Source organism: Bubalus kerabau, chromosome 17 (assembly GCF_029407905.1).
Source record: "Bubalus kerabau isolate K-KA32 ecotype Philippines breed swamp buffalo chromosome 17, PCC_UOA_SB_1v2, whole genome shotgun sequence".
Classification (NCBI taxonomy): Eukaryota; Metazoa; Chordata; class Mammalia; order Artiodactyla; family Bovidae; genus Bubalus; species Bubalus kerabau.
Window position 1 is genome coordinate 46,732,293 of NC_073640.1, and position 18,117 is coordinate 46,750,409.

At 43.8% G+C, this 18,117-nt stretch overlaps 2 protein-coding genes across 2 annotated transcripts in view; both read left to right on the forward strand.

The window, feature by feature from the left end:
- The window catches only part of GPATCH1 (G-patch domain containing 1), a 55,017-nt gene extending 39,237 nt beyond the window's left edge, over positions 1 to 15,780 (forward strand). The window contains exons 16-20 of the mRNA XM_055552347.1: positions 4,202 to 4,418; positions 7,312 to 7,419; positions 9,303 to 9,400; positions 10,433 to 10,578; positions 15,497 to 15,780. Coding sequence (XP_055408322.1) covers positions 4,202 to 4,418; positions 7,312 to 7,419; positions 9,303 to 9,400; positions 10,433 to 10,578; positions 15,497 to 15,527 — 600 coding nt within the window. The 3' untranslated portion in view covers positions 15,528 to 15,780. The remainder of the gene's footprint in view (positions 1 to 4,201; positions 4,419 to 7,311; positions 7,420 to 9,302; positions 9,401 to 10,432; positions 10,579 to 15,496) is intronic.
- A 1,496-nt stretch (positions 15,781 to 17,276) lies between these two features.
- WDR88 (WD repeat domain 88) overlaps positions 17,277 to 18,117 on the forward strand; it is a 46,564-nt gene continuing 45,723 nt past the window's right edge. The window contains exon 1 of the mRNA XM_055551131.1: positions 17,277 to 17,600. Coding sequence (XP_055407106.1) covers positions 17,277 to 17,600 — 324 coding nt within the window. The remainder of the gene's footprint in view (positions 17,601 to 18,117) is intronic.

Sequence of the window (18,117 nt, forward strand, 5' to 3'; positions counted from 1 at the left end):
TTAAATTCTAAGGAGAATCTCGATGTTTTGTTTTGTTTTGCTTAAGTGGACAATGGACCTAATTAGGTTCAGGCTACAAGTTCTAACTCATCTTGGTTGAAATGCTCTTCCAGTTTTCAAAGCCTTTATAGTACTCTTCAGATCTTTCCCGTATGTGCTGTTCCTTGTGGCTGGTCTGGGATCTGGCCATAGTTCTGTTATCAAAGGCTATGGTTTGCTATTCAAAATCAGATCCCTGAGCTCAGAGGTGAGGCAGAAAGAAACTCATTAACCCTGAATCACCCTATCCAGCTCCTCCTCTTCCTGATATTGCTGACATGCCCTTTAAGTCCTCCAGTCAGAAAGTTGGGGCTTTTGTTTCCTTGCTCTGCCTTGCACTTCCTGTGACTTTTTCTGTCTGGAGTCAAGTGGCAGGAGGGCAGGCCAGGGAAGACAGCAGTGACATTCACTCCAGACTGTTGGAACCACAGCTCCTATGGTCAGAAGAAATGGTCCCCCTCCTGTTGAGCCCAGCAGCAGCAGCCATCCCCCATGCCACCATGGATTTGGAACCATGCTGTTTGGGGTTTAATGGTATAAAACCCAGGGGTTCTGGCTCTGTGATATGGTCATTGGGTTAGAAAGCCTTCTAGATTTTCTCAAATGATGTTGCGATAGTATTTAGATAATTTTGGCTGAAATGTCTTGGTTCTTGCTTTTTTGGTTATTCGATTGTGACCCGTAGGAGGGTCTCTTCCCCTTTGAGTTACTTAATTTCTTTCCCTGAATCACCACAATTGTGAATGTGCACACTTTTGGTGGAAGGTGGGGGTGGTGGTGGTTAGGGAGCTTTGTAGATGTAGTTGTTGTGTGTTTGGTGTATGTTGTTAATTGTTTAATTTCAGTACAGCTCCTATTATATTCTGGAAAAAATATAAACAAAAAAATCATCTTCTGTGGCTATCTAAGTGTAGAATGTCTTATATACTCATATACATTTAATAATGTGCATATTTGCTCAGTTGCTCAATCGTGTTCGACTCTTTGCGACCCCATGGACTATACCCCACCAGGCTCCTCTGTCCATGGCATTTTCCAGGCAAGAATCCTGGAGTGGGTTGCCATTTCCTACCCCAAGGGACATTTAATAATACAGACACTATTCAAGGTCAGGACTGTCTGCAAACAACGGTCATTCAGTAATGGTCCATGCATGTGACTTTGGTGTTTGTGGTTTGTCATAAAAATACCAAATACATGACTTTTATAGGGAATTGTGGCTATGATTTCCTGTGCTTCACTGTTAGCCTCTCTCCTGACATTTTTATAACTTTGAAAAGTTTGAAACAATCTTGAAAGTTTAGATACAGTGTAGATAATTTTTTTTCCTGAACCACTTGAGCATAAATTGCCAGCCGGATGCCCCATCACACCCACGTTTTCTTTTAAAGAAGGGCATCCTCTTTTTGTGTGTTTGTTTGGCCTCATCGGGCCTTAGTTGTGGCTCACAGGATCTGTGTTTCATCATCGTGTGGGATCTTTCGTTGCAGTGCACGGAGTCTCTCTAGTTATGGCTCTCAGGCTTTGTTGCCAGGCGGCATGTGGGATCTTAGTTCCCTGACCAGGGATCAAATCCTTGTCCCCTGTATTTCAAGGATTCTTAACCACCGGACCACTGGGGAAGTCCCAAGAAGGGCGTTCTCTTATACAACCACGGAACATCCATCACAATCGGCAAGTCAACATTGATGTGTTATTACTGCCCAGTCCTCCAACCCGTTTGAGATCCACTAGCTGTCCTTCACAGCCAAAGAGTGCAGCGCAGCATCACCGCTGCATTGAGCTGCCACGACTCTTTAGTCTCCTTCAGTCTTGGAACAGTTCCTCAGTCTTTCCTTGACTCTCATGATCTCGATACTTTTGACGGTTACGGGCCAGTGGTTTGTAGAATAGTCCTCAGTTTGGGCTCATCTGGCCTTTGCTTAGGATTAGACCCGCGCCTGCATCTTTGGCAGGAACACTTGAGAAGGGGCGCCGCTGTGGTCTCAGTGTGCCCTGCCAAAGTGGCGCATGGTGTTGATTTGTCCTGTTCTTGACTCTCACTTTGCTTGCTCAGGTAAGGTGGTATCTGCTGGACCTCTCCACTATGAAGTTGGTCTTTTCCCTTTTGTAGTTAAGTACATTTCTTTATTTATTATTTTTACTTTGTTTTTGATACAAATTGAAGAGCTCTGAAATATATAAACACCCTGTCCCTCATCAAATTATTTTTATCACTGTGGACCCATGGTTTCCTATTTTACCCAAAGGGATAATCGAGTCCTGTCATTTTTTTGACCACACTGTGTGGCGTGTGGGATCTTAGTTCCCTGACCAGGAATTGAACCCGTGCTTCCTGCAGTGGAAGCATGGAGTCTTAACCACTGGACTGCCAGGGGAGTCCCAACTTATTTTAATGCTCCAGCTGTCCCGGTTTGGTTAGTTGAAGCCCCTTCAGTTTGGCTCCTGTGTGCCGTTGGCACATCCCTCTTACGCTGTGAGCGTGTCCTCACTTTCTGGGCACAGTTAGGTGTTCTAAGCTCATCTTTTTATATCTCAGCCCCAATTCTAGAGTCAGTCCTTACTCCAAGGTGCCCTGGTTATTTTTAGTGGGCAATGATATCCTTAATTTTTTTCTATGGGAAAGGATTTTACACAGTCACAAACTCCATCTTGTATTGGTTTTCTTCACATGTTTATAACTCTGCTTCAGAAATTGGAGGTGGTGTGGGATATGGGAGGGACTACTGGCCGAGAACGAGAGCTCCACCAGGTAGGGTCCAGGCCCACCCGGGGCATGTAGCATGTGTGTGTATATGTATAGCACATGTGCGTCGTTGACAGAGCCTCTTGTTGTTCCTGACCTACATTCTTCAGTGGTAACACGGAAGGACTGAAGTGGATTCTGATCTCAGCCACTCTTGTGCCTGCTGTTTACACGTAGCACTTTAGATCGCCCATGTCTGTCTGGTGATAAGCTGTTGGGATGTGGGAACCATGCCTTCTTCATACCTTTGTCCCTGTTTATAGGATGGGGTATGTACAAAGTCACTAGCCTGACCCTCCATCCTGGCTGCTTTTAGGAAGGGTGACCTGTAATTGCAGAGGGGAGCTCCAGGACCACTTCGTCAGTGTGTTCCTCGCACTGTCCCCATTGTGTGGTTGTGCAATCACTCAGTCATGTCCAACTCTTTGCAACCCCAGGGACTGCAACAGGCCAGACTTCTCTCTCCCTCACTGTCTCTTGGAGTTTGCTCAAATTTGTCCATTGAGTCAGTGATGCCATCCAACCATCTCATCCTCTACACCCCCTTCTCCTCCAGCCCTCAGTCTTTCCCAGCATCAGGGTCTTTTTCCAATGAGTTGGCTCTTCGAATCAGGTGGCCAAAGTATTGAAGCTTCAGCCTCAACATCAGTCCTTCCAATGAATATTCAGGATTGATTTCCTTTAGGATTTACTGGTTTGATCTTGCTATCCAAATGAGAAGGTCCCCAGTTTTCAGCACCTTTTAATGAGTACACTGTCTTCACTACCTTTCATGTTTGGACCTCTAAAGGCTCAGATAGACTTTTTTTTATTTTATTTTATTTATTTACTTATTTTTGGCTGTGCTGGGTCTTCGTTGCTCTACAACGGCTTTCTCTAGTTGCAGCAGCAGGGGCTACTACTTCTCACGGCGGTAGCTTCTCTTGTTGTGCAGCATGGGCTCTAGGGCACGTGGGCTTAGCAGTTGTGGCTCACAGACTTAGTTGCTCCTCAGCATGTGGGATCTTCCCAGACCAGGGATCGAACTGGTGTCTGTTGCCTTGCAAGGTGGATTCCTAACCACTGGACCACCATAGAAGCCTCAGATAGACTTTTGGAACCGGGACAGAGGTGCTGTGCTAGTCCCTGCTGCCTTTTTCTGGGTCCTTTGCAGTTCTGATTAATGACCTATTTCCGTGAGAGGTTTCAGCTGCTTCTACCAGTCAGCGTGGTCTACAGGTATTGAATCAGAAAAGTACCACAAAATGATAATACGTGAGTGATCATTGTTTAGTTAGCAAATGTGTGGATATGGAGCCCCACACACATGAGTCTAGACATGAGCACCTGTGCGTGTGCATGAGCCATGCTCTAGAATGTGTAGCTCTTTTCATCCTTGCCTCTTCACCTCTGATTCTTATTTCACTGTCAATACAGGTAGTGAACAAAGATGTGGATTCACAGACTGAAGGAGAGGGTAGCCGCCCATCCATGGACTTATTCAAGGCCATCTTTGCCAGCTCCTCTGATGAGAAGTCTTCGTCCTCTGAGGATGAGCAAGGTGACAGTGAGGATGATCAGGAGGGTACCAGGGAAGCAGACTTCAGAAGTTCCCAAGAGACTGACTTGGTTGAAGCATCATCTGTGGCACAAGGTATGTCAAATATTTCAGACTTTGGAATCTGAAAAAGAAAACAAGGGTGTCTATAGGAAAGCTGTGCTTCATTTGGTATCAATTGTTAACCAGGATAATTAGCAACTGATGATGTTTTTAAGTTTCGTGTTTTTTAAATTAAAACAAGTTTTATTTAAGTATAGTTAATTTACAATATTATGTTTCGGGTATATGACATAGTGATTCAAAAGTTTTATAGATTATACTCCATTTAAAGGTGTTCTAAAACTTTGGCTGTTCCCTGTGCTGTACAATATATCCTTGTAGCTTTCCTGCTGTTGTTGTACCTTGCAGCTCACTGGATCTTAGTTCCCTGACCAAGGACCAAACCCGCACTCTCAGCAGTAAAAGTGCGGAGTTCTAACCACTGGGTCGCCAGGGAATACTCTGTAGCTTACTTATTTTATATGTAGTAGTTTGTATCACTGAATCCCCTACCCTTCTCTTGCCCCTCTCTCCTTATCGCTCCCCACTGGTAAACACTAGACTGTTTTCTGTGCCTGTGAGTCTGTTTCTGTTTCGTTACATTCATTCATTCATTTTATTTTTTATATTCCCATGTAAGTGATAATGTACTGTGTTTGTCTTTCTCTGTCTGAATTATTTCACTATGCATAATACCTTCCAGGTCCATCCATGGTGTTGCAAATGGCAAATTTTCCTTTTTTATGGCTGAATAATATTCCTGTGTACGTTTTTGTGTGTGTGTGTACCATATCTTCTTTATCCATTCCTCTGTTGATGGACACTTAGGTAGCTTTCATATCTTGGCTATTATAAATAATGTTGCTGTTAACATTCGGGCAGATGTATCTTTTCAAAATAGAGTTTTGTTTTGTTTTTTTTTTTCCTGGAAATATACTCAGGAGTGGGATTGTTGGATCATATGATATTTCCATTTAGTTTTTTGAGGAATCTCTGTATTACTTTTCACAGCGGCTGCACCAGTTTACACTCCTACCAGCAATGTACAGGAATTCTTTCCTCTGCATCCTCACCAACATTTGTTATTTGTGGTCTTTTTGATGGTAGGCATTCTGACAAGTGTAAGGTGATATCTTGTGTTTTTGTTTTTTTTTTTTTTTTCATCATGTTTTGATTTGCATTCCTCTGCTGATTAGTGATGTTGAACATCTTTTCATATGCCTGTTGGCCATCTGTATGTCTTCTTTGAAAAATGTCTCTTCAGGTCTTGTGCCCATTTTTTAATTGGGTTGTTTACTTATAAAATGTTTTTGATGTTGAGTTGTATGAGCTGTTAAAATATTTTGGATATTAACCCTTATCAGTCATGTCATTTGCAAACATTTGTTCCATTCAGTTGTCTTTTCACTGTGTTGATGGTTTTCTTTGCCATGCAAAAGCTTTTTAGTGTAATTAGGTCTTATTTTTTTATTTTTGCTTTCCTTAGTAGACAGATCCAAAAATATTTATATGATTTATAGAATGGCAACCCACTCCAGTGTTCTTGCCTGAAGAATCCCATGGACAGAGGCGAGCCTGGTGGGCTACATTAGTCCATGGGGTCACAGAGTAAGACATGACTGAGCAACTTTCACTCACTCACTCATTCATAATCTTTTGCATTTTTAATTGAGATGGAGCAGAGTTCTTTTTTTTCCCTCCTCTCTAGCATAAATCTATGGTGTATCGTTAGAATGGCTATGTTTGATAATATTGATTTTCCTATGTGTGCTAGTTGAGAAGAATTAAAAAATAGTAAAATTTTCATTAAAAAAAACTTCCTTTTTCCATGTGGTTGATGACAAGATGCCAGGATTAGTGGGAAACATTTGGTCATAACATGTACAGGGGTTCTTCTGCTTTCTTCTCTGTAGGGCAGATTGTGTGCTCTGGCTCACCTGTCAGATGGGCATTGCCTGGCACATAAGTAGCACTTGGTAGGTGGTGTCTGTTTTCATTATAAGAAGTTTGATGCTTGGTTAGTAGCCTATTCTACCTGTTCTGTTTACCCCAGCCAGAGGTTCTGGCATAGGATTGGGGGCCATCTGCAAGGGTGGGAGACTTTTCAGATGCTTGGGTGGGTGGACAGAATTTCCCATCTCAGTCTTAGAGTGTTCTTCTTGCCCTTGGCAGTCTGTGGTGGACTTAGGTATAATTTTTAAGGGCTTTTACCCAAAAAAGTTATGTAGAGATATAAGATACTGTTTGTTTGTAGGTGACCACAAATGTCAGCCTATTTATTAATTTCTTCTGTGAAAAAAAGGCAACTTATTTTTTTAATTACACAATTATATGTTACTTGAAAAGTTTAAAAATTTAGAATTGTAGAAAGCTTAAGTCTCTTGGAATCCCTCTTTCCCAGAGATAACCACCAACACTTCGATACATATTTTTCTAGACTTGCCCCATCTTTCTCTCTTATCTCTGAAAACCAAATCATCTCTTCTTTAAAAATGAGATTATTAATGTGAACATGATAATTTGTTCATATTCAGTTTTTCTGCTCTTTGACAATTTGAGTGATGTGAAGCCTTCTGAGCTTGATCAGTCTGACATCCTGTTTGTTTCTAAGTCTTTATTCTCCTGAGATGGCCCTCCCTCAAGGATGTATTTCAGCCTTTTAGGTCTCCGGTGATGTGAGTGTGCACGACAAGCACCCTCACCACCTCGGTGGTACAGCCACTGGGGCACCTGGTTGCAGGTGTCCTTGGGTAACCAACATCCCAGCTCAAATGTCCATGAGGTCAGAGGTTGGGCCTGCACGTTCTCTCTGTATCCTCAGCATTTGGCGTGAGCTGGTTAAGTGGGGTACTGAAGAAAAGCACATGTTATCTGGGGAAAATAGTTTTAGACTCAAGTACATTGATGTTTGGCATGTGTATGTAATTAATACCCTGATGTTTTTCAGCTAGCGAGCCAGCACCCCAGGAGCCTGCACCATTCTTCCCGATTCAGAAGATGCAGATAGATGAAAGAGAGGCGTTCGGCCCACGGCTGCCCCCAGTCTTCTGCCCCAGTGAGTTGAGAGTGCTTTGCGGCATCCGTTTGCATGGACACCAGAATCTCCCCCTAGGATAGGACAACTCTAATCACGTCGTTCCACCCACCAACATAATCCAGCACGGGGCCGCCCAAATATATACATTTCTTCCTCGCTTATCTGTTCTCAGCCACACCTGGAAAATCAGTGCTTCCACCTTGTACCTAAATGATAGTAGCTGCTCTTCGGTCTCAGACACCATCAATCTTCTTTTTAACAGAAGGGTCCTTAGTATCACTTTCTTGCATTGGAGAAGGAAATGGCAACCCACTCCAGTGTTCTTGCCTGGAGAATCCCAGGGATGGGGGAGCCTGGTGGGCTGCCGTCTATGGGGTCGCACGGAGTTGGACACGACTGAAGCAACTTAGCAGCAGCAGCATAGAAATTTAAAAAAAAAATTAAAAATCTAGGACACAAAGATGGAACAGGAATTGTAGAGAGAAGGATATTCTGAGACTTTTTTTCTTAATCCTTTGGCTAATGTAGCAAAAAAATAAATAAATAAAACTAATCCTTTCAGCAGTAAATACAGCTTATCCTCCTCTCCCAGTGTCTGTCGACAACTTCCGTTTATTGCCAGCTTAAATTGACTTCTCACATTAAAATGTTTATACTGGTTTATCATCTCTTTGAAAGCTGGGTTAACACACATCTGATAATAGGGCCCAGATGTATAAATGACATAAAATTCTCTTACCTACTTTATGGTTTCCTGTAGTGCCCACTTACACATATTGGTTTGGTTAATTAACCCAGCCTTCAAAGAAATGATAGAAAGCAGAGAGGAGTAAAAAGTGTGAGGTCTTGAAAAATTGTGGTGAATGTATTTCTCATCTCTATAGTTGTTCAGATCCTTAGTTTAAAAATACATGTGTCAGTACCTGAAAGCTAAGTTACTTATGGCTGTTTCCCAGAACAGCCCTTGATATCCTTGTAATAGTTAATAACCTAATTTGGTCTATGAGTTATTTTCCAAAAACTAGCATTAAAAAAAAAAGTTTGGGGAGGTCAAATTTGGAAATATCTGACCAAAACATAATACTAGAAAGTTGCAGATATCTGTTAACCTGGTTTGAAAAATAAACTGTATTTGTGAAATACCTTTTTTTTTAGTAGATAAAAGTTGATTTAATGTTTTACAGTGTTTCTACTCTGGATAGTTTTCTGCTGGTTTGATGACTGGAAGTTCATGAAAACGATTCGGTCGGAATTTGGAGATGGAGAATTTGAGTTCATGCAACTTGTTTAGTCATTTTTAATGATCATGTACACTATGTTCTTTTGATGCTAATTTTTTAGTGTTTCCAGTTATAAGACGAGCTCATATGAAATGTGCTTTTGGAAAGGGAGGAGGCTTTCAGAGGAGCTGGCAGTTATGGCTTTGGGGTTCATGTTTATGGTCCCTTCTGATCCTCTCTATGTCCCTAAGGGGATAGGGATTTTTGTTTACCCCTTTTTTCAGATGGGAAAACAGACTTGGGGAGGTTTAACAACATGTCAAAGATCACAGAGCTGGTGACAGAGCCAGATGCAGATTCTGATCTGTCTTTGAGTTTACCCAAAGATGTTAAATTACAGAAAGCTTGTAGGCATTCTAGTCTGACTTTATCTTCATCTGGCAGATAAGGCTGTGGCCAAACACCAGTTGGATCAAACAGGTCTTAGGTTGAGGTTTCTGGCAGTTTCTAAATATAGAGCTACAGTGTGACACGCTAATCTGCTTGTTTACCAGTGAGGTAGGGCTGGAGTTCTGCCTTAATGGTAAACATTCTATCTACGTCATTATTGAATTTAGTAATTTAGCCTTTTTTTCCCCATGGGTGTCTCTAGTTCATGTCTTTATTACGTCTGTGTTTCAGATGCACGTCAAAAACTTGAGGCACCTCTCAAAGAGAAACATAAAAAGAACAAAGAAAAACACAAGACCAAGAAAGAGCATAGACGGAAGAAAGAGAAGGTGAGTAACTTCCGGGTGTGTGGCGTCAGATGTCCCAGCCTCCAGGAAGCCAGTCAAAGAGGGATGTGGCCACAGGTCTCTCACTGACTTGACTGAATATCAATTCAGTGTAACCCCTTGATTTTCAAAAACACTTTGTTTTTCTTTCAGACAGAATATTTTAATTTATTCCATTGTACTTAATTTTTTTTTTAATTCATGAACATTAAAAAGTAGGAAATAAGGACATTTAATATCTTAGAGTTGGGAATTCCCTGGTGGTCCAGTGGTTAGGACTCAGCACTTTCACTTCAGGGACCTGGGTTCTATCCCTAGTCAGGGATGTAAGGTCCCACAAGTTATGCAGCTGAAAATAAAATAAATAAATATCTTAGAATAATGGTTGAGTATTAAGTAATAAAACAGTTAATTACTAACTTTAATAAAATAATTGTTTAATTAAATAATAAGAGCATTTAATATTGATTATTATTCAATATAAAAAGAAGGTATTAGTTTGAATATTTCTCAACTACTTTGTCATCACTACAAATAGAGACTTGGGTCTGTAGCTTGTCATTTGAAGTGAGGGACACTTGAAGAACACCATTGACAGCCCTTACCTCAACATCAGTATCTTCTTTTGCATTATGGTGCAGACGTTTAATTCAGTTAACGTTAGTGCTGGGCTCCCACAGTGGTCTGGGCAGTAGGAGAACTGATTAGAAACAGCTCCACTTTTAGCTCCCAGAAAACAGGATTCTTGAGCATGGAAGATAGGAGAAGTTCTCCTGGAGTGAAAGGAAAGGAACTGGTGCTGACAAGTTTGAAAACCAAACTCCCTTGTTTCTCAACGGCCTGTGTGCTGTCCTCTAACCTTCGCCCAGTTTTTCCTTCTTGCTTAACCACTGGACCGACCACCAAGGAAGGCGCTTCGGTTTTGTTTTTGAATGACTCCAGCAACCAAATGCCTCATTAGCCTGTAATTGTGCTGAATAAGGGATGGAAACACCTATTTGTTCTCCTTAAAGTTATTTATTTACTTTTTTTCAGAAAAAGAAACACCGAAAACACAAGCACAAAGGCAAGCAAAAGAATAAAAAATCAGAGAAAAGCAGTAGTTCTGAGAGTACAGACAGCAGCGACAGCCAGAGTGAAGAAGGGCCCACAGACCTGTCACCCCAGGAGTTGCTGAGACGGTAGGCAGCGCAGAGGCGGATTGAAACCTTGCCATGTTTGCTTAGAGGCAAATGTCAGGAATGATAGATTTGTGTATTGACTCAGCTTTTTATAAAGTTAACTTTTAATTGCATAAGTAATACGTAAATATATTATTGCTGTGAACATTCAAATCTTACAGGTAAAACTGTGACCAGTTCCCCAAATCTCTCTCCTCTCCACAGTCCCCTCTGTTGTCAGTTGCTTTGTAACTTTGAAGACTTTTTTACACAACTACACACACACACACACACACACAGAGGTATACACACATTTTGTTTCCCATTTTTAACATAAATCTAGTCCATGGAATTTTCCAGGCAAGAGTACTGGAATGGGTTGCCATTTCCTTCTCCAGAGGATCTTCCCAACCCAGGGATTGAACCCGGGTCTCCCGCATTGCAGGCAGACGCTTTACACTCTGAAACACCAGGGAAGCCCTTAGAAGCAAGGAATAAATGCCACCAAACTGTTGTCAAAAGTGGCTCTATCCATTTGAACTGTGAAAGTACCTTGTTGTTACATCAGCTACAAGCAGCATGGAGATGTTTGGCAGCCTGATGGGTGAAGAATGGCATGTCATCTTCACTGCATTTCCTGGATCAGTAACAAGGCTGAGTATCCTTTGCTTTGTGTCTCAGCGTTTCCTGTGGGCTCCTTTGTGAATAACGTGCTCCTGAACATTTCACAATGTTCTGTCCTCTGTTAGACTGTTTTTCTGATTTTTAGGTACTGTTTTACTGATTATTAGGAATTATTATTAAAAAAATTAAAAACAAATTTTTTGGCCCACACTGTGAGGCATGCAGGTAGTATCTTAGTTCCCTGTTCAGTTCAGCTTAGTTCAGTTGCTCAGTCATGTCCGACTCTTTGTGACCCCATGGACTGCCACACACCAGGCCTCGCCATCCATCACCAACTCCTGGAGTTTACTCAAACTCATGTCCATTGAGTCGGTGATGCCATCCAACCATCTCATCCTCTGTCGTCCCCTTCTCCTCCCGCCTTCAGTCTTTCCCAGCATCAGGGTCTTTTCAGATGAGTCAGTTCTTTGCATCAGGAGTTTCAGCTTCAGCATCAGTCCTTCCAGTGAATATTCAGAACTGATTTCCTTTAGGATGGACTGGTTGGATCTCCTTGCAGTCCTAGGGACTCGCAAGAGTCTTCTCCAACAGCACAGTTCAAAAGCATCAATTCTTTGGTGCTCAGCTTTCTTTATAGTCCAACTCTCACATCCATACATGACCACTGGAAAACCCATAGCCTTGACTAGATGGACGTTTGTTGGCAAAGTAATGTCTCTGCTTTTTAATACGCTGTCTAGGTTGGTCATAACTTTTCTTCCAAGGAACAAGCATCTTTTAATATCATGGCTGCAATCACCATCTGCAGTGATTTTGGAGCCCCAAAATATAAAGTCTGTCACTGTTCTCACTGTTTCCCCATCTATTTCCCATGAAGTGATGGGACCAGATGCCATGATCTTAGTTTTCTGAATGTTGAGCTTTAAGCCAACTTTTTCACTCTCCTCTTTCACTTTCATCAAGAGGCTCTTTAGTTCCTCTTCACTTTCTGCCGTAAGGGTGGTGTCATCTGCATATCTGAGGTTATTGATATTTCTCTTGGCATCTTGATTCCAGCTTGTGCTTCATCCAGTCCAGCGTTTCTCATGATGTACTCTGCATATAAGTTAAATAAGCAGGGTGACAATATACATCCTTGACGTACTCCTTACTCTTTTCCCAATTTGGAACTAGTCTGTTGTTCCATGCCCAGTTCTAACTGTTGCTTCCTGACCTGCACATGGGTTTCTCAGGAGTCAGGTCAGGTGGTCTGGGATTAGCAAACCCGTGACCCTTGCAATGGAAGCAGAGAGTCTTAACCACTGGACTGCCAGAGAAGCATCCCCCAACCCCCCCCCCCCCCTTTTTTTAACATTTAAAAATTTATAAAAAGATTTTTAGAAACTAAAAAATAATTCTGGATAGTCATCCTTTGTGTTCTAGAGTGTTACCTGTTACACGACTTTTGTTGAATAGAAACTTTAATTTTTGGTACACTCAATTTTACTAGTTTTTTTTGGTGGTGGTGGTGGTGTGGTTTACATTTTGTCTTTTAAAGGCCTTCCCTAATGTAAGATTTTGTATATGTATGTAGACTGTCCTCATGCTTTTTCAGTTTTGTTTTCTTTTAGTTTATTTGAGTTGTTTTATTTTCCTTTTTTTGTGAACAGAGTAGTATAGGCATCCAACTTAACTTTCTCCAGATAGATGGCCATTTGTAAATATTAGTGAGAGTAAGTAAACGAGCTGTGATTTAAAAGAACCCCTTAATCCCAGTGGCTCAGCCATTGAAGCATCAATGGGATTGAGAAAGTTACTCAGGATCCCAGTTTGTTCCACTGTAGCATGTGACCCTCAGAGGAGGGGAATGGATTGGAAGATGGTTCTGGAGGTTGTTATGGCCCTGCCTGCAAGTCCTGGCTTCTCTTCCCTTCCAGCCCATAGCCCAGGGCAGACCCTGCTGTCTATCACAGGACTGGGTAGGGGAAGTCCAGCTGTGGGCCCAGGATGAAGAGAGACAAAACAGGCTTCTCATGTTGTGGAGCATGGGTTCTAGGGAGCATGGGCTCAGTAGTCGTGGTTCCCAGCCTCTAGAGCACAGGCTCAGTGGTTGTGGTGTACGGGCTTAGTTGCTCCAAGGCATGTGGGATCTTCCTGGACCAGGGGTCGAACTGGTGTCCCCTGCAAGGCAGATCTTAACCACTGGACCACCAAGGAAGCCCGTCCACTCTGTTTTAATTCCTATGGCCTTATACTTATTTGCTATCTGGAAAGACAAGTGCCAGCCCCATGTTCTTTTTCATTTATATCTTCCCAGTAGACAGGACATTCTCATGGTTCAAAAACACAAAGATATGAGCATTTCAATTTAATCCAGAGCCCCCTGAAGCAGCTGTGCTGTTTCTGGTCTCCCTTTTCTCAAGGCACGTGCCAGTAAGGCACTGTGAGGCACCCACATGGGTGTGGGCTCCTTTAATCCCCACACACCCCGTGACTCGTGTCCCCTTAGTTCATAGGCAGGGAAAGCAAGGCCCAGAGAGGCAGTTACCAACACCTGATATCATCACCCTTGACTATTTGGGGCCACGTAATGAGTCATTCCTACAGAGAGGCACTTGCACACTTGGAAGCCCCTAGATGCCCATCCAGAAGGTGTGGTGGAGTGTGCCGAGCAGAGCAGCCAGAAAACATGGGCTGCTTGCTGACTGGCATCTGAAACTTAACAATAAGAGGCCCAAAGCTACAGAATAGTGTATACAGTTGGTACTATCATCCTCACTCCTTTGGATTTCTCTGTGTACACCTGTATGTACGTCTTTGCAGAGAAGAGGACTGGAGGGGTTCTTACACTCCTGAGAGCACTTATCACTGAGGCAGGGCCTGGGATGGGGGGAAGGCAGGGGCAGAGGTGTGAAGTGTATTTAAATATTGCTCTCGTGGTTGTTAAAGGTATAGTTTCCATAGCCCCTCAACCCTAAGCCTCCTAGACTCTTCACAGAGAGACAGGGGGCCTGTCCATCTTTCGTGCCTCATTCCACTCTGTGTATTACTTGTCTGCATCTGTCTCCTGCAAGGGGTGGTTTTTTTTTCCATTTACTTTTTTGTTTGTTTGGCTGCGTTGGGTCTTAGCTGCAGCATGCGGGATCTTTTGTTGCAGCACATGGACTCTCTGGTTGTGGCACAAGGGCTTCGTTGCTCTGCAGCATGTGGGATCTTAGTTCCTGGACCCAGGGATTGAACCCACATCCCCTGCCTCACAAGGCCGGTTCTTAACTGCTGGACCACCAGGGAAGTCCCTCCTGCAAGAAGCATTTTGAGGGTCACAACCATATGGGTCTTACTTGCATCCCCAGCATCTGGCTGAGGTCTCACTCTTGTCAAGGGCCCCTGATGCTTTTCTTCAGTGACGGTACGGCCTAGTTCTAGATGGCATTGCAGTCTGCCACCCCGCCTCCCCCAACTCCATCCTTCCCCAGGAGGCACTGATCTGCGTCTTGTCCAAGTTAGCTTTGCCCATTCTAGAATTTCACAGACCTGGAATCATACAGTGGAGTACCCTCTTTAGCACACTCACATCATAAGCTCATCGTTCCATGCATTCTCACTACCTGAATTTACCTAGATCAAGGACTAAACCAGCACTCCAGAAGCCCCTGCTCACTTATGATCCCCACCCCTAGCCCCCCTGGCTTCTGTCATCACTGATTACTCTTGCTTGTTTTTGAGATTTATTTAAGGGACCTGTGTACTAGGAGCTCTTGCATCTGGCCTGTGGGATTCCTCCGTACTGTCCTGGTAACAACTGGTTCGTCCTCATTGCCATGGAGTATTCCTTAATAGGATACACCACAGAGTATTCTTCTATGCTGTTGTTGGGGGCCTTTGGTATTCCAGTTTGGGGCTGTAGAGCAAGGATCTAGAGTCAGGGTGACCCAGCTCTGTGTGGTGAGTTAGAGCTGCCATGAACATTCTTCTGTGCTTGAAGCTGAGTTTAAGACTGGCAGCTCAGGAGCTTTTGGCCCCAGAGCAAGCATGTTTTTTTGTTTTTTTAGTTCCTTCCCAAGGGTCATACATGAGATAGGTAAGTGAAACCAGGATTAGAACTTGCTTTTATAAATGGGTCTTAACATAAGATGTGGAGTGAGTCTCTCGGTGTGTTTTGGGGGAACAGAATCTTAGGAGTGCAGATTCAATGCTGCTTTCTTTCATGGTGTGGGTCACTCTGTATTTTGTGCCCCTTTGATTCAGGGAAAGGCCTGGCATTTTCATATTCCTCCCCTACTGAATCATCTAATTTTTCTGTTTGTATCTAACTCTCTTTTATTTCCTCTTCCAGGCTGAAGCGTCTTCCACTAAGGAGGCAGTAATTGAATTCTGCCCCTGCCTGTCCCAATACCAGACCTCCTCCAGGATGGAAGTTCATTGATCACTCAGTTAATACATTGTACAGATTGTATTTATATGTAAATTCATGCTGTGAAATAATTTTTTTTTTAAACCTTGACATTTCAAAGCCTGCCTTGGAAGTCTGCTGAAATTGATTTCTATTTTTAACTTCTGTTAGTGTCAGAGAAAGAAATTCAGACTGTACAGTTTAATTAAAATGGCATTTTTCTATTATCTTCTTGATTTTTCATTCCCTGAAACTTTTAAAAAAGAAATGAAAAGTGAAGGCTTTTCTCTGGTTTTGTGGTAAAGAAAGCTAGGTTCAGATAAAGAGAGTCTGACTTACTTAAGGAATTGTATGGGAGCAGGGTGATCGCTTTCCCATTTTTGTTGTTTTCCTGGGGGATGTGGTTCCTTCCCTCCTGTGGTTGGTGCTGGAAGCCAGGAGCCCAGTGGGCGGCACAGCCCAAGGATCCAGGCAGGTGGCCTCAGCCTCTTCAGGAAGAAGCCACCGAAGTATCTGAGGAAGGCACTGGGACCAAGAGTGGAAGAGTGTGTGCCCACATCCGGGATCACACGGGCTCTAGGTGTTTCACTGTAGCCCTGGGTCCCTACTCTGAGACCGTCTCATCTGCCCTGATGAGACTTTGGGAAAAGGAGAGTGCAGGGGACTTCCCCGGAGAAGGCGATGGCAGCCCATTCCAGTACTCTTGCCTGGAGAATCCCGTGGACGGAGGAGCCCGGTGGGCTGCAGTCCATGGGGTCGCACAGAGTTGGACATGACTGCTAAGAAGTGACTTAGCAGCAGCAGCAGCAGGGGACTTCCCTGGCCATCCAGTGGTTAAGACTTAGCCTTCCAATGCAAGGGGTTGTGGGTTCGATTCCTGGGCAGGGAGCCAAAAATCCCACATACCTCATGACCAGAAAACATTAAAAACAAAAAGCAGTATTGTAACAAATTCAATAAAGACTTTAAAATAATGGTCCATGTTAAAAACAAACAAACAAACAAAAAACTTAAAAGAGAACAGAGAAGGAGGTACTTCCCTCCTGGGCCAGTGGTTGAGAATCTGCCTTCCAGTGCAGGGGATGTGGGTTTGATCCCTGGTCGGGGAACTAAGACCCCACATACTATGGGGCAACTAAGACCTAATGCAGCCAAAACGAGCAAAGTAAATATTTTTTAAAAAAGGAAAAAGAGTGAAGAGTTGTTTGTTTTTTTTTTTCCCATTATCAAAGTAACATCATAGAACAATGAGAACAATTGTGAAAAATGAAAGAAGAAAGGTACTTCTACACTCCAGAGATGACAGCCCTTGCTCTTTGTTCTAATTTCACACTAGCACTGAGTCTGCTCCAGGACGAGTGGTGACATTTTGTTCTTTGGTTTTCCACTAGCATTATGACAGATACTTCCTTCATGCCCTTATATATTGTGTGCACCCACCCATACCAGCTGCGTCTTAATCCGGGGTACATTCTATACCTTATGGGTCATGTCTCTGTTGTGGAACGTGAAGTGGGTTGGCCAGGAGCCCCTACAAACAGTTTCACACATTTGGCCTCATTCCTCTTGCGCCGAGAAACTCGAAGCCCATTTTCCTGGGAGTAACCCATGCTGCGGGGTGAGAGGAGGCAGTGAGATCGCCGGGCTCGGGGAGGGCGCGTGGGTCCCAAGGTGGGGGCGGGGGCGCGTGGCGCCACCGTTCGTGGCCAGGCCGGGCTCCGAGATGGCCTCCCAGTCCCCGGGTACTCCTGGCTACTCAAAAAAATCCAGCGAGGATGGGAAGGAGACGCCCCAGAAAAGTAACTTGCCGCTCTCCTTGCTCCACATCCACGACGTTACGCATCGCCGGCCCAGCAATCTGCCCTGGGTAGACGTGGTCAGGGCCTGTGGCCGCTTCCGGCTATCGCTCTTACAGGCACGGCGCAGCCGGCTGCTGCCCTCGCTTAACCCTCTGGCCGTAGGCGATGAATCGCCACCGCCCGATACTCTTTGGATGCCCTGGATGCCCCAGAAGGCGTTATGGGGTGACCAGGAGCCCCTCTCCAAGGTAAGAACCACCCCTTGAGGGGCTGTGGCTTGCTCCCAATAGTGGGTGAGAGCTCAAGAGCAGGAAGGGGGCCTAGAGGACCAAGCGCCTGCAGTGGGGCAGCTGGAGGAGAGGCGGGGCAGCTCAGGAAATCATCCTGGGAAAGAGGACCTGACTCAACCCAGACCCTGTGGGACTCTGTCTGAGCCCCTCCAATGTCCCCATGGTGACACTCCCAGGTGCATGGCCTCGGAAGATTGAAAGAGCCCTGTCACCCATGAAACAGCACTAGAAGCAACAGTAAAATACAGGAATAAAAACCCAACAACACTACTGTGTATTCTAAGTGATAGCTGAGAGAGTGCGTTGCTAGAAAAGAAGGCTGTTGGCTGTAAAGGAAATAATCTGTGAACAGAACCGGGAAAATTCTTGGGGATGAAAAAGGATTTTCAAAGCCAAAATCCTCCACGGAGATTTTAAAAATCAGATCAGAGAACTGAAACAGAAAATTAGAAAACAAGCACATGGGATTCCCTGA